This window comes from Seriola lalandi, unplaced genomic scaffold, assembly GCF_002814215.2.
Source record: "Seriola lalandi dorsalis isolate HSWRI2012SDOR001 ecotype SW California unplaced genomic scaffold, Sedor1 jcf7180002053930, whole genome shotgun sequence".
Lineage (NCBI taxonomy): Eukaryota > Metazoa > Chordata > Actinopteri > Carangiformes > Carangidae > Seriola > Seriola lalandi.
Window position 1 is genome coordinate 302390 of NW_019524483.1, and position 12748 is coordinate 315137.

General features: G+C 41.9%; 1 protein-coding gene across 2 annotated transcripts in view; it reads right to left on the reverse strand.

Annotated features, from left to right (window-relative positions):
- Positions 1-12748, reverse strand: part of celf3b (cugbp, Elav-like family member 3b) — a 28064-nt gene that overhangs the window by 2597 nt on the left and 12719 nt on the right. Inside the window, exons 5-15 of one of the 2 annotated variants that reach the window (XR_002760585.2) lie at positions 6304-6352; positions 5789-5917; positions 5619-5698; positions 5089-5244; positions 4480-4624; positions 4045-4194; positions 3857-3922; positions 2822-2926; positions 2485-2628; positions 2138-2301; positions 1691-1789 (exon numbers count right to left, since the gene is read on the reverse strand). Coding sequence is in view for 1 of the 2 variants with exons in the window: in XM_023402364.2 (XP_023258132.1) it covers positions 2174-2301; positions 2485-2628; positions 2822-2926; positions 3857-3922; positions 4045-4194; positions 4480-4624; positions 5089-5244; positions 5619-5698; positions 5789-5917; positions 6304-6352 (1152 nt within the window). In the remaining variant the exon portion in view is untranslated. The remainder of the gene's footprint in view (positions 1-1690; positions 1790-2137; positions 2302-2484; positions 2629-2821; positions 2927-3856; positions 3923-4044; positions 4195-4479; positions 4625-5088; positions 5245-5618; positions 5699-5788; positions 5918-6303; positions 6353-12748) is intronic. The other variant, XM_023402364.2, reaches the window with a different exon arrangement.

Below are 12748 nucleotides of genomic sequence, written 5' to 3' on the forward strand. Positions count from 1 at the left end.
GTGTGTGTGTGTGTGTGTGTGTGTGTGTGTGTGTGTGCGTGTGTTTGTAAAGCTCCAGTATCTGTTAATAACGTGTTTATGTGTGTGACCTTATGAGCATGTGCTGCACTCATGTGCCTTGAATCATGGCAAGCAAACACTACTACCGACATGCATCACTCTCTGGCATTTGCAGTATAGAAATTCTGGGTGACAGTTTGAATCACACTAATGTAGGGGCAGCAGGTTTTAAGGGGTCAAATAGATGTTTTTATTAGACAGGTCCACTGCACATAAAGACCCTCTTATTACCCACAAGGATTTGTTATGTAAAGGTTTGTCTAGAAATAGAAACAGAATCCTTTATTTATAATGTGTGCTGCCATGTGACGGTGCCTCCACACACTGACTTGACAGCAGCTACACATTTTCTCCTCTTTGGTAAAGGTTAGGGTTTGTGGAGGATTAAATTTACCTCAAAATGTATCCTATAGATCCTTTATTTTCTCTGTGTTATATTTCTCCCAGAATTCCTATAGTTGAAGGCTGTTCTCCAATAAGCAAGAGGCATTTGTTTTTCCACCATGACAACCACATACCCTTTACCTTAAAACTCGAGCTAGAGGGATAGAAAGAGGAGGCTGGGATGAAGAGAAGAGGAGAAAGAATGTAACAGAGAAAGTAAGAACAAGAAGGAGGAGATAAAGGGACCAGAGGAGAAAGACGGGCAGGAAAAGGAGGAGGAGGAGGAGGGAGATAGTGAAGGGGAGAGGGAGGAAACACCACAAAAGCAGTGATAGAAGATGTAAAAGAGACCAAGAAAGAGAAATGAAGGAGCAAAAAACTAAAGTGCCACATCAAACAGTGTAACAAATCAGAATCCAGGATTACAAACTCAGCCTATCAGAGTACAGCTCAACAAAATGCATGCTCACCCAAAATAGTGTGCTTTTGTCATTGAACTTACATATCTGTTCTTTTCTCCTCTGAACTGTATGGACCGTGTTGTGGACCAGTTTTTAGCCTTATTTAAACTTATCTATACTGTACTTTATAATCATTAATAATCATCACCTCTTGTCCAACATTGCCTGCCATTTTTGTATGTTGCATAAAATCATAAGAGTTTTTTCCATCAACAATTTAATGATATTTGGCAGTAAACTGTAGTGCTACTCTACATTTCTTCACCAGTCCTCTATGGAAACCTCTGGAAAACCTCTCTATACAGACACCAGTACAACAAGGATTATGCACTCCTGTATTACACACTAGCAGTGTAACACAGACACAAATGTACACATAGATGCCCACGCTCACTATTGTACCCAAACAATTTGTTCAAATAATAATGACACCAAACAGAACACTACAGAAACTGATCAAAAACAAAGCTGCAAAAAAATAACAAGCGTTTCTACAGAATTTATCAAATTACTATGCAGTGATTAAGTGTATCAAATATCCAATCAAATCAATTGATTCTAAGTACAGTCCTGACTATAGATAGTTATTGATCAGTATGTGCACAGGTCAATACAAAATAAAGTCACAATGCACCAAACACAGTCTGTGGTCACTACAGCAACAGGACATGCAGGTCAACGCATGGCTGGTTGCTCGAGGTGACAGAACAAAAATTGCCAAGGGCAACCAACACAGGCAATCAATCGCCACAGCAACCCAAACACAGGCCAACCAATCAACTTACAACAATGCGAGAGGAAGGGGGGGTCGGGGCTTTATCAGTCACTAGGCAACCGTTGCCATAGCGATGGGGTCCTCGTGAATTATGATTGGACGGAAGGATCTTGGGTGAGGTAAGTTGCCGTTTCAGGAAAAGATCAAAACAGCAGGAAAGAAAATAAATAAGATTGTGAAAGAAAATAAAAAGGAAAACAATATTTTAGTATTTTCACTTTACCTGAGTTGATTAAGCTGTTTTATATGAGTAACCCAATGTATATTCACTATATATGTCATATTAAGCTTCTCCTCTTAACTTTTTACCATCATTTAGCATTGAAGTGTCAAGGCTAAAGTTACCTTCTCCACGTTTTTTCTCACTAAACTCATTTCACCCTCCTGCTCCCCCAACATACAACACCCCATTTCCCTTGAAGTCGTGTCATTCGTCACCTCGTGAGCGCCACCTCACCTCTTTTTATTTCTTCTTCCTCCTCTCAGTTGTCACTCAGTATGGGCGGTTGGCATCTTTGGGCCTTTTGAGTTGCACTTTCAGTCTTTTCATACCGATCTGGAAACCATTCATGGCCTGGATGGCGGCCTGAGCGCTGGCTGGGTTGTCAAAACTCACAAATCCTGGAAGAGAGAGAGAAAAAAGACACATTACCTTTATCTCACCTTAATTTAGATACAGAAATGAACACAATAGTTTGTCCTCCACAAAGCGAACCCCCTGTCTTGCTCATTTGTCCTTTCCTCTCTCTAAAACAATTACACTCCCTTCTCCCTCTCTCTTTCTTCCCTGTCTGTGTGTCTCACCGAAGCATTTGCTCTGGTTGGTGGCACGGTCCACAAACACCTTAGCCGAGATGACATTGCCAAAGGGCAGGAACATCTGCAGCATCTCAGAATCACTGAACTCCTGGGGCAGGTGGTAGATGAAGATGTTACACCCCTCTGGACCTGGGACACACGCGCGCACGCACACGCACACACACACACACACACACACACACACACACACACACACACACACACACACACACACATATTAGGAAGAGTGTGATAAATGATCTCAGGCTGTGAAATCCTTGTGATAAACAACTTTAAATTGAATAGAGGGGTGTGGCCCCAGACAGTCAGGAAGTCACATCACCTTCTCTCTGCTGCTGTTGCTGGGGTTGCTGGTGTTGCTGGGCAACCAGTGTTGGCTGCTGGGGGAACGGCTGCCCAACCAATCCGTAGGCAGCAGGGTATGCCGCTATTGGGAGAGACAGACAGTAACAAAATCTGATTGGGTAAAAACAACAGGTGGCAACATAGCAGTGTCGAATAGACTCATTTTGTTTGAACTGAAATGTGTCCTGCTGAAGGTGAAAACTATTAACTGTAACAGCTTAATAGAGCTAGTCTGCTAAACAATGACACTGTTGATGAGTCTGGTATGCACACGTTACAATTCCCCTTTACTACATGGTAGTGAATCTTGAGAAACATGTCATGATGGTGTGAAGATTACCAGCCTTTAATATTTCCCTTTTTGTATCTCGTGTTACAATTAAATCTGATGAATCATAACAAAAAAAAAAAAAAATGTCCATCCTTGACACAATGGCAGTTCAACTTCCTTTCTGAATATCTTGATTTAACCTATTTCCTGAGCTGCCCATTAATATTTATTTCTGTAAACACATTGGTATTTGTAATTAACATAGGAAAATATGTCTTTATTGCATCTGAAGTGATTTTCGAAGCAACTTCAATGCATTTACACTGGGAGTTTTTTTTTCCATTTTACATCAATCCATATACTATGGCGATGTGTTATTTTAGATAAGCCCACAACAGGAAGATGTAACTCAATGTTGAGGTCCAATGATACTGTCCACACAGTGGGCATCATCTGACCATCCTTTTGACTTGTCTTTACACTATCCCATTTGGTCACTAGTACATATAATGTGCATTTGTCAAATTGTCTTACGTCGGAATACCTGAGCATTTGAGCTGCTGCTTTAACAGCTTAAAATGTTTGTATGCCTCATGAGCCTGTCTGTTAACCAAGTAAAGTCTCTTTTAACCCTATCTGTCAGCCAATCTGCTTTTGGTTCTAATGGCTCTGCTCTTGTTACAAATAGATTATACTTTATACTATGACATTTGGGTAATGCTAGTAAATCCATGTACCAACCTGTGTAGTGCTGCATGCCTGCATACGCCTGCTGTAAGGGGTCCAACGCTGCTGCTGGACTCTGAGCTGGAGAGTAAAAAAATGAAATAAATACAAAGTAATGTGATAGTAAATTCTTGTTGATTTTCCCTAATTTAACCTCTAAATTCAACATTACACGTCTGTATACTTTGACTTTATTAAAATACCTTGATATGGGTGAACGCCATTGGTGTATAGTGTTTCTGTTGCTTGTTGTCCATTGGTTGGCGCTGGCACACTGCTGTAACCATTAACTCCTATTGGTGGAGGGAGAGCTGACACAGGCGTTGCTGCAATAGTTGGTGGAGTGTTTGTACCTACAGACATAGATCACACCCCAGTCAATAAGTCTCTCTCATTGCAAGTCTTTGACTACACCTGTTTCTACAATCATTTGTAGTACAATGTTTATCATGGCCTTTACTTTGACAAACCAAAGCATGAAAGGGAAAAACTGCTCACCATAATGAAAATACTTTTTTTTGTACTATAATATACAGCTGACAACTACAACTGCAATACGCACTGTTCTACACAATACAGCACCTCTGCATGTGTCTGACCGTAGACAAATTCAAGTGTGTCTGTGTGTGTGAGCCTACCCGAGGATGGTGTGATGGGTGTAATGGGTGTGGCAATGATTCCGTTGGCATTGAGCGCCGCCATCTGCTGCATCTGTACGGCGGCAACTGTTGCCACAGGAGACAAGTATGCTGACTGGGCAACCAAGGCCTGCTGTTGGACAAGCTGTAGACAGGGAAGGAAACAGAGAGAGAGGGAGAGAGAGGAAGGGGATGGGAAAAAAGAGGGAGGAGGAGGGAGAGGATGGAGAGAGGGGGAAAAAACGAGCGAGAGGGAGGACAAAGAGACAGTTAAATGAATATGGGAACGGGAGAGAGAGAGAGGAAGAGGGAGAAAAAAGGAGAGGAAGGGACATGGAGAGGGAGTGATGGAGGAACAGATGAATAGAGATCTAATTACAAGGCCATTATGTCTTGAGTCAGTGGGTTAATGGTTGTGTCTTGCGGGAAAGCTAATGCCAGATGACGTATGTTCTGTTGTCTGGGTAATAACATTAGCCTCAATTAGACTACTGATAGCCTCTTCAAACTTATTACATCCTTTCATAAGCACAGCACTCCCCTTACAAACTTGGTGTGTATTTGTGTGTGTGTAAAACAGTGAATGTTTGTGGTGCATGCACTGCTTGCCTGTGCGCTGACCGCCTGTGTGTAGGCATTGTAGGCGGGGTAATTGAGGGTCATGGGGCTGAAGATGCCGAGCTGGGAGGCCACCTGCTGCATCCTCCTCAGCCCCCGCTCCTTCTCTGTGTCAGCGAACTTCACCACCAGACTGGACGATGCTCCCTGTGGGGAGAGATATAGAGCCAGACCTAAGTTTCAACTGCAATTACAAGTAATGTTATGTTATCTTCTTTATGTGTTAATGGGACTCGGCTCCATGTTTATTAATTCATTCATTTTCTCTATCCATTTAATCCTTTTACGAGCCACATGGGGCTCAGGCCTATCCCAGCATATAGAGGATGCCCAGGACAGCACCAAAGTGAATATAAGCTTACCTTACATTATTACCAACATAAAATGTAAACTCTCCCACCTGGCCTATGCACACATCTTTGGAAGACCATTCAAACACTACGTGTGTGTACTTGCCTTGTCTGTGTGTTTGTCATATATGACTGGTTTCAATCATTTCTAATCATATGCATGCAACCTACAGGCATTGTGCGGCTTCCATGCAAGCTGTTGATGGCAGCCTGGGCTTCAGCGTGTCCTTGGAATTTTACAAAAGCACACCCTGCAACAAAACACAGTGAGCACACAGACTGTATTAAATTACACAGTACTAAATGAAATGAGGTAGTTTGTGGGATGTTTTTTGTGTTACCTTTGCTGGTGCCGTCGGGTCCTCTCAACACAGTACACTCGTCTATGCTGCCAAAGGGCTCAAACAGCCTTCTGACGTCCTCATCGCTCTGTTGTTTTCCCAGCATGCCCACAAACAACTTCCTGTCCTCTGAGAGACCAAGGTCATGTGGAAGAAAAGATTAAAAATAAAAATACAAATGTTATTTCCCCTAACTTGATCACACCCCTGATGATAAGATTGTAGAAATTGTGTTAATCAAAATCTATCTATGGAAGCTACCATTTGTGGCCACCAGGGAGCAGTATTGACCACAGATGATAGTGATAAGAGAGGGGAGTGGAAATGTGTGTCTGTGTGTACATGTGTGTGTATTTACTGAGTCCAATAACCCTCCAAGCACCCTGTTGACTAGTTTCTATCTTTATCTGATCCAGCTTGACACCAACCCGCACATCACACACACACGTGTGTGTGTGTGTGTGATGTGTGTGTGTGTGCGTGTATGTTGAAGTATGTTTATATGCATGTCTCACCTCCTCTTCCCTCACTGTCAGCTGGTTTTACCTGGATTGGTCGATTCATCTGAGGGACAAAACAAGAAAGCAGGAACATCAACACAGATGCTCAACATAGGCAAGTGTCCCTCCATTTATCCTGTTACAGGACATCTCTTTACAGTAAATTGCCTCATGACATTTGTTTATATTTCATTTATTAATAAGGATAACACACAAAAATCAATCTTTCTCTAAACGTGCCAGCGTTGGCCAAAAAAAAAAGTGTTACATGAATTAGGATACTAGTGGAAAATAGTAATACTAACAGTTTGGTATAACAAATCAAAAGAAACCAAATTTCAGTTGACAAAGCATCAAACAGCTTATAAAACAGTAAAACACTGACATTATACATAAGAGGTCATTCTATGTATTGACAAATGATTTTGTGTGATATTGAGGTCCTTGAACAAAATGTTTAACCTTTAAATTCAACACTGATGAATTTGTGTGTGCATGTGTTTGGGTGTATCCGTGTGTTCTTAGTCCCTGATAAATCAAGGTTAGCAGGTGACAGGTGTGTCTGAACTCTGTCCCCGGTTGCTCTCTTTCTGTGTCAAAACACACACAACCTTACTATCTTTGACTTCTCTCGCTCTCACTCTCTCTCTCTCACTCTCACACACACACACACACACACACACACACACACACACACACACACACACACACACACACTCACACAGAATGGATGGGGGATTGAGAAGTGATGAGATTAAGAATGCAGGCCAGCTGATCTGGATTACAGAAGAACTACGGATTAGATGAGGGACAAGAGTAGGCTGAGATAGAGAGTAGAGAGGGAGAGAGACTGTAGTGGAATGAGATGACAAGTGTGTGAAAGGAACAGGCGCAGTCAGCTAAAAATAAAAGAATGGAGAATGAGAGACAGAGAGAGACAGAGGCCTGGGGGACCCCGACTGATTTCGACCGACTGAAAGGGCAGGTGGAAGGCCAAGAGGAACTCGGGGAGTGAATGGAAATGCTGGAAAAAGAAGCATTACATGAAGAGTGAGACAGAGAGAGACAGAGAGTGGGTGGATGAAAGCAGAGCTACCCCTGAGAGGATGATTCAAAAAGAATAGAAAGAGAAAGAGGAGGAGGAGGGAGGAGTGGGGCGTGATTCAGTCGTGACTTGCTCTGTCTAAAAAATGTCACGACTACAGAGATCCATTGCCTAGAGTGTTGATGCATGCATGCACACACTTATTCGAAATGGCCTATACTATCTATACACACACAGGTTTGTCACATACACATACATAAAGGCACACACAGCCTCAAAAACATACTACACACAGTGCTTAGTCATAGCACTGAGGCAATGAGACCTGAGAGTGTTAATGCCAGAGGGATGTGGTGGGGGTGGAAAAGGGCTGCAGAATGATGGCGATGAAAAGAGGGCAGAAGTGCAAGAAATGGAGAGATGCAAAAAGGGTGGATCCAAAGGAGTGACGGAGCAAGTAAAGGAAGGTAAAGGAGAGAAAAGGGGCAGATTGAAGAAAGGAGTGACTATCAGTACATAAGGTAAAGCCAAAAAAGAAAAAAAAAAAAGTTGTTGTTTAGACTCTCGTATCTTTCAATCCGAGCTTTGACACATTGTTTTCAGTCAGGCTCAGATTTAAAGCTCCTCACTCTGCTGCAACAGAGTGTAATTAATGCTTTATCTCACTGCCAGTCAAATTGTGATTTGTAGTAGTAGTAATAGTGGTTGAATTACTGTACTAGGCATCCATGAACAGTTATTCAAAGAGGAGGAGAAAAACTCAGAGGGAAGAACAGAGGATGAGAAAAGGGACAGGAAGGGACAGAGAGGAGGAGGAGGGTGGGGAAGGAGGGGAAAGGGAGGGGATGAGAAGGAAGAATGGAGAAAGGTCCCAGAGGGGTGTTAAGGCAATGTAATGAAGCTGGTAATTGAGGAGAGGGCAGAGCAGAGAGAGACTGATCCATACATTTGATTAATCAGCTCTTAGCTGTCACCACAAAGGTATTGATCTAAGGCAAGGCCATCACACACAGTCAGAGACACAAACCCACACAGATACAAACATGTCTGCACACACACACATATACAAGGTCTGCAGAGGAAGGGATGATGTCCATTTTTAACCCCAAACCTATATTGACTCAAACTGTCAGTATAAACATAAACTTCCAGAAAACATACACACACACACAGACACAGACACACACACACACACTCCACCCTCACAGTTTTTGCAACCTTGAATTCACACTGTCCATCCATCCATCCATCCATCCATCCATCCATCCATCCATCCATCCATCTATCATATCCCAGTCCTGGTGTTATTGCTGTCCATCCACGCTGCCATCCATCTTGTGCTATCAACTCATCGATCAGTCCCGTCTTGTTCATTGATTTTGGGCTGTGTTGTAGAGCAGGCTGATTGTAGCAAGATTTGTGTCCACAAACCCTTTCTCTATCCTTCCATCCATCCATCACCTCTTCCATTTCTTCCTTCATTAGGCCTATTCAAGCTCATCCTTGAGACCGTAAAACAGACTGAACAGAAACATCTAATGATTACAAACTATGGCATATCAATCAAGGCTTATCAATCTGTGCGTGTATGTGAGTGTGTTTTTGACCTTTTGATGTTTTAAAGTATCGACATAATATTAATTTATTATAATACATAAAGAAAGATGGGAGTAAAAAGGAGAGGAGATGGAGAAAAGCAGCAGGTGAGAGGTGCACACTGCTGTGACAAAGACAACACAATGGCATCGGAAAATTGGCATAGCAACCAGATTGTTGTCATGGCAATCGTATGACGGCACACTGGGTAGGTAAACAAGGATGCTGGTTGCCAAGGGTGACTGCTGTGCTCTTCGGATAAACAAAAAATTTGTGCTAGAGAGTGGTTTGCTGGCTTCATACTATTTTTCTCTCTCCTTGAGTCGTAAACTAATGAAACACAGGGGACAAATGACCATTGAGTATTAGTAAAAATGTATGAGAACAAGGGAACTGAGCAGGAAAGGAAATTTATAGTATAATGAAGAGATGTGGGCAGTATCCAGAGGAGGAAATAAGTGTGAGTTGGCTCCGAGCAAGAGAAGGCGAGGGAGAAGGTGAGGGAACTGAATCTATATTGTAGCAGAGTAATTAAAATTCCCTTGAGCCGAAGAGAAAAATGCAAATAAAGTACAGTCCTTGCTAGTCAGTCACACTGTACTCCACTCTGTCTTTCTCTCTCTCCTTTACTCCAACACACATGAACAGCCACACGATCCTTTCAAGTCAAATTATCCTCTAATTACTCACGTTCCAATTAAGACTTAATTAACAGTAACCATCTGCAAACATGTGCACGTACAAGGGGCTGGTTTAGTACTGTAGCACGGTTTCATCCGTCCTGCTGCATACTAAGAAGCCCTCGCTGAGTTTCTGAATCTCTGAGGAAAGTGGATTCGTATGTGAGCAGTGGCGCGGCGATGCATGAGGGAGAGATATGTGATATATGATCGTGTGTGTGAGCTTGCATGACCACTTGCACTCAGTGGAGGCATGTCCGCTCATACACGCATGGCCAAACCCTGCATGCAAACATAGCTCCATTTGCATGCTGTGGCGCCAACACAAATACAAACACAGTACATGTCACTCATATGTGCGCACACACAGACACACACACAGTATACACCACACTTTTCCCCACTCCCAGAGCACCCACCGTTTTGCACACACAGAAACAAACACATACTACACACATACAGTTAATCTTACTCCCTGCAGTAATGCAGAGAGGATTGTGCCAGGATTAGGGGATATTAAATCCTTGGATTATCCAATCAAATCGTATTCTACCCCCTCCCCCACCTACGCAAAATCAGTGGAACAAACCATTGCACCACATCATGAGGGTAGGGGGTGGTGTGTGTATGTAAATGTGTGTTTGTCTTCATACACTATTTGGAACATGGATTAAACCTCAGTGTTGAATCAGTGTTATCATTTTGGTCTTTTTGGCCCAAAAAAAGGCTGGAAGGCAATACTTCCACAAACAGAAATCCAAAACTGACTACAGTGCACAGCATGATGACAACAGACAATGGTGTGTGTGTGTGTGTGTGTGTGTGTGTGTGTTTGTGTGTGTGTGTGTGTGTGTGTGTGTGTGTGTGTGTGTGTGTGAGAGTGTATATAAACACACAGACACTCTCTCTTCATTTTCTCTTTTCCTCATACAAACACAAATGCTCACACACACCCTTCCCCCTTCAGTCTCCCTCTGGAACACTCCATCCACACAATTTCAGATGTCCATTTTCCAGAGTGCACAAGAAAGGAAAACTATTTTTATCCCTTCTCCACTATTCTTGCTTTTCCTCTCCCTCATCCTCGATTCCCCTTCTCCACTCTCAGCTCCATAATCCCTCCATACCCTGACATGGGCATCTCTCCTTTTTCCATCCATTCTCGCTCTCTCTTACTCAACCTATCTCATTCACTTCTTTCTCGTGTCGCTCCTACTCTCTCTCTCTCTCTGCCCACCCCCCACCCCTCTCCACCCTCTCTCTCTCTCTAATTTTTTATCTATCATTGCTGTTACATGCCTCGCAGGCCTACAAACTCATTATCATCAGTGTAGTGAAGCCTTATGTTGATTTGACAAAACCAAAATTGAACTAAATAACAGCACTGTTAAGCACATATTTTTCTCTCTTAAAAACAATGTTTTACAATAATGTTTTTAAAAGAGAAAAACACTGAATTTTACCCAAATGTTTAATAATACCTTTATTTTTGAACTAGACAGAGTACCTACTTGGGCACTTTCATATACTTTTGATGCTGATCAGTCCAAAATGACGTAGAAAAAGTTATCTGTTTCTACTCTAAGACTACATGGTTTTACATGGTTGTAATTGGTTTTATACTAGCTGGGCAATACTTACAAAAAAAAAATCATAATATTTCTTATTGAAAAGTTTAGTGGCAATGCGCCCATATTTTGGGTATGACTGCTGCTGTTTTCAGAGCTAGTAACACAAAGGTTTCATAAAAATAATGTAGTATGGATCTGAGTATACAGCTAGGAACATTTATTTTTCATATTTCTCTGCAAAAACGGACAAGTTCTGAGATTTAAACATTTCAGCTAGAGCGAAATCAACGAGTGGATTGAAAATTAATCTGCAATTATTTTGACAACCAATTAATCATTTATGTAACTTTCTTAAGCAAAATTAGCAAAACAAAATCTCAAATCCCAAATATTTTCTGTTTGTCCTTTATGACACTAAACTGAATATCTTTGTGTTTTGTTTGTTGGACAAAGCTTGACATTTTAAGGTGTTACAATGGGCTCTGAGAACTTGCGATGACTCTGTTTCACTGTTTGCTGTCATTCAATAAACTACACAGTTAATTGAGAAAAAATAAAAATTAAATAAATTAAATAAGAAAATATTGAAAATAAGCATTAGTTGCAGACTTGTTTTCAACACTTTACTGTAATCCAGTAAAAGGCAGCAATATACTACATATCATAATAACCAAAACCACAGACAAAAATTAGTCTTGAATCACATTATCAATTCATCTACATATCACTCAGCTCCACTGCATGTATCATCCGTGTAATAATAATCCACAAAGGTTGTGTTCATGTAGTCTGTTTGAGTTTTTACATTTCAGTAAAACTGGTAAGATACTCTAGCATGTACCATCATGGCTCCAAGATGAAATCGAGTTTACAGCTCTCATTCACAGCTGGATGAAGATACTGAGACGTGAGAAACGGAGAGTGAGCGGGAAGGTGGAGCAGCCCAGCAGCACAGCTCCACCCCAGCTCTCTCCCATCTCTCTATCGCACCACGTTAAGGCTTTGCATCCCCCAGGTTACCTAGCAACCTGGCATCTCGCTCGGCTTTGTTGCCTGGCAACGGGGGCCCGCAACCATAATACAAGCTTCTGAGCGGCCCATCCCCCTGCTCTCATCCCACCTTCCTCTGTCTCTCTCATTCCATTCTTCACACCTGAGAAGTCTGCCCTCCTTCTCCTCCACTCAATACTTTATCTGGCAGTTAACCCTTCATCAGCCTCTCTACTGGAGCATGGATTACCAACATATTCTCTTCTCTCTTGCCTTCTTTTTCTCTTTATCATTCTCCATAGTAATGGTATCAAACCATGCATAAAGCAGAACTAACTACCCTGTTGATCCCTATAATATTATGCTGTTTTTGTCAAACCCCAATGAGAACATTCTGCATGCAGCAGTGGAGCACTCACTGAAATTTGATCCTTTGGATTTAGTCCAACATAATCCAACAGCACTATAGCGGATAACTGTTAGACCTATGCACTTGGACCTTCTTTCTATTTTAGGGAGTGTAAGTCCTTTGGGAAATGAGCTGGTGAATTAAAAAGGCTGCTCAAAGCCATACAAAT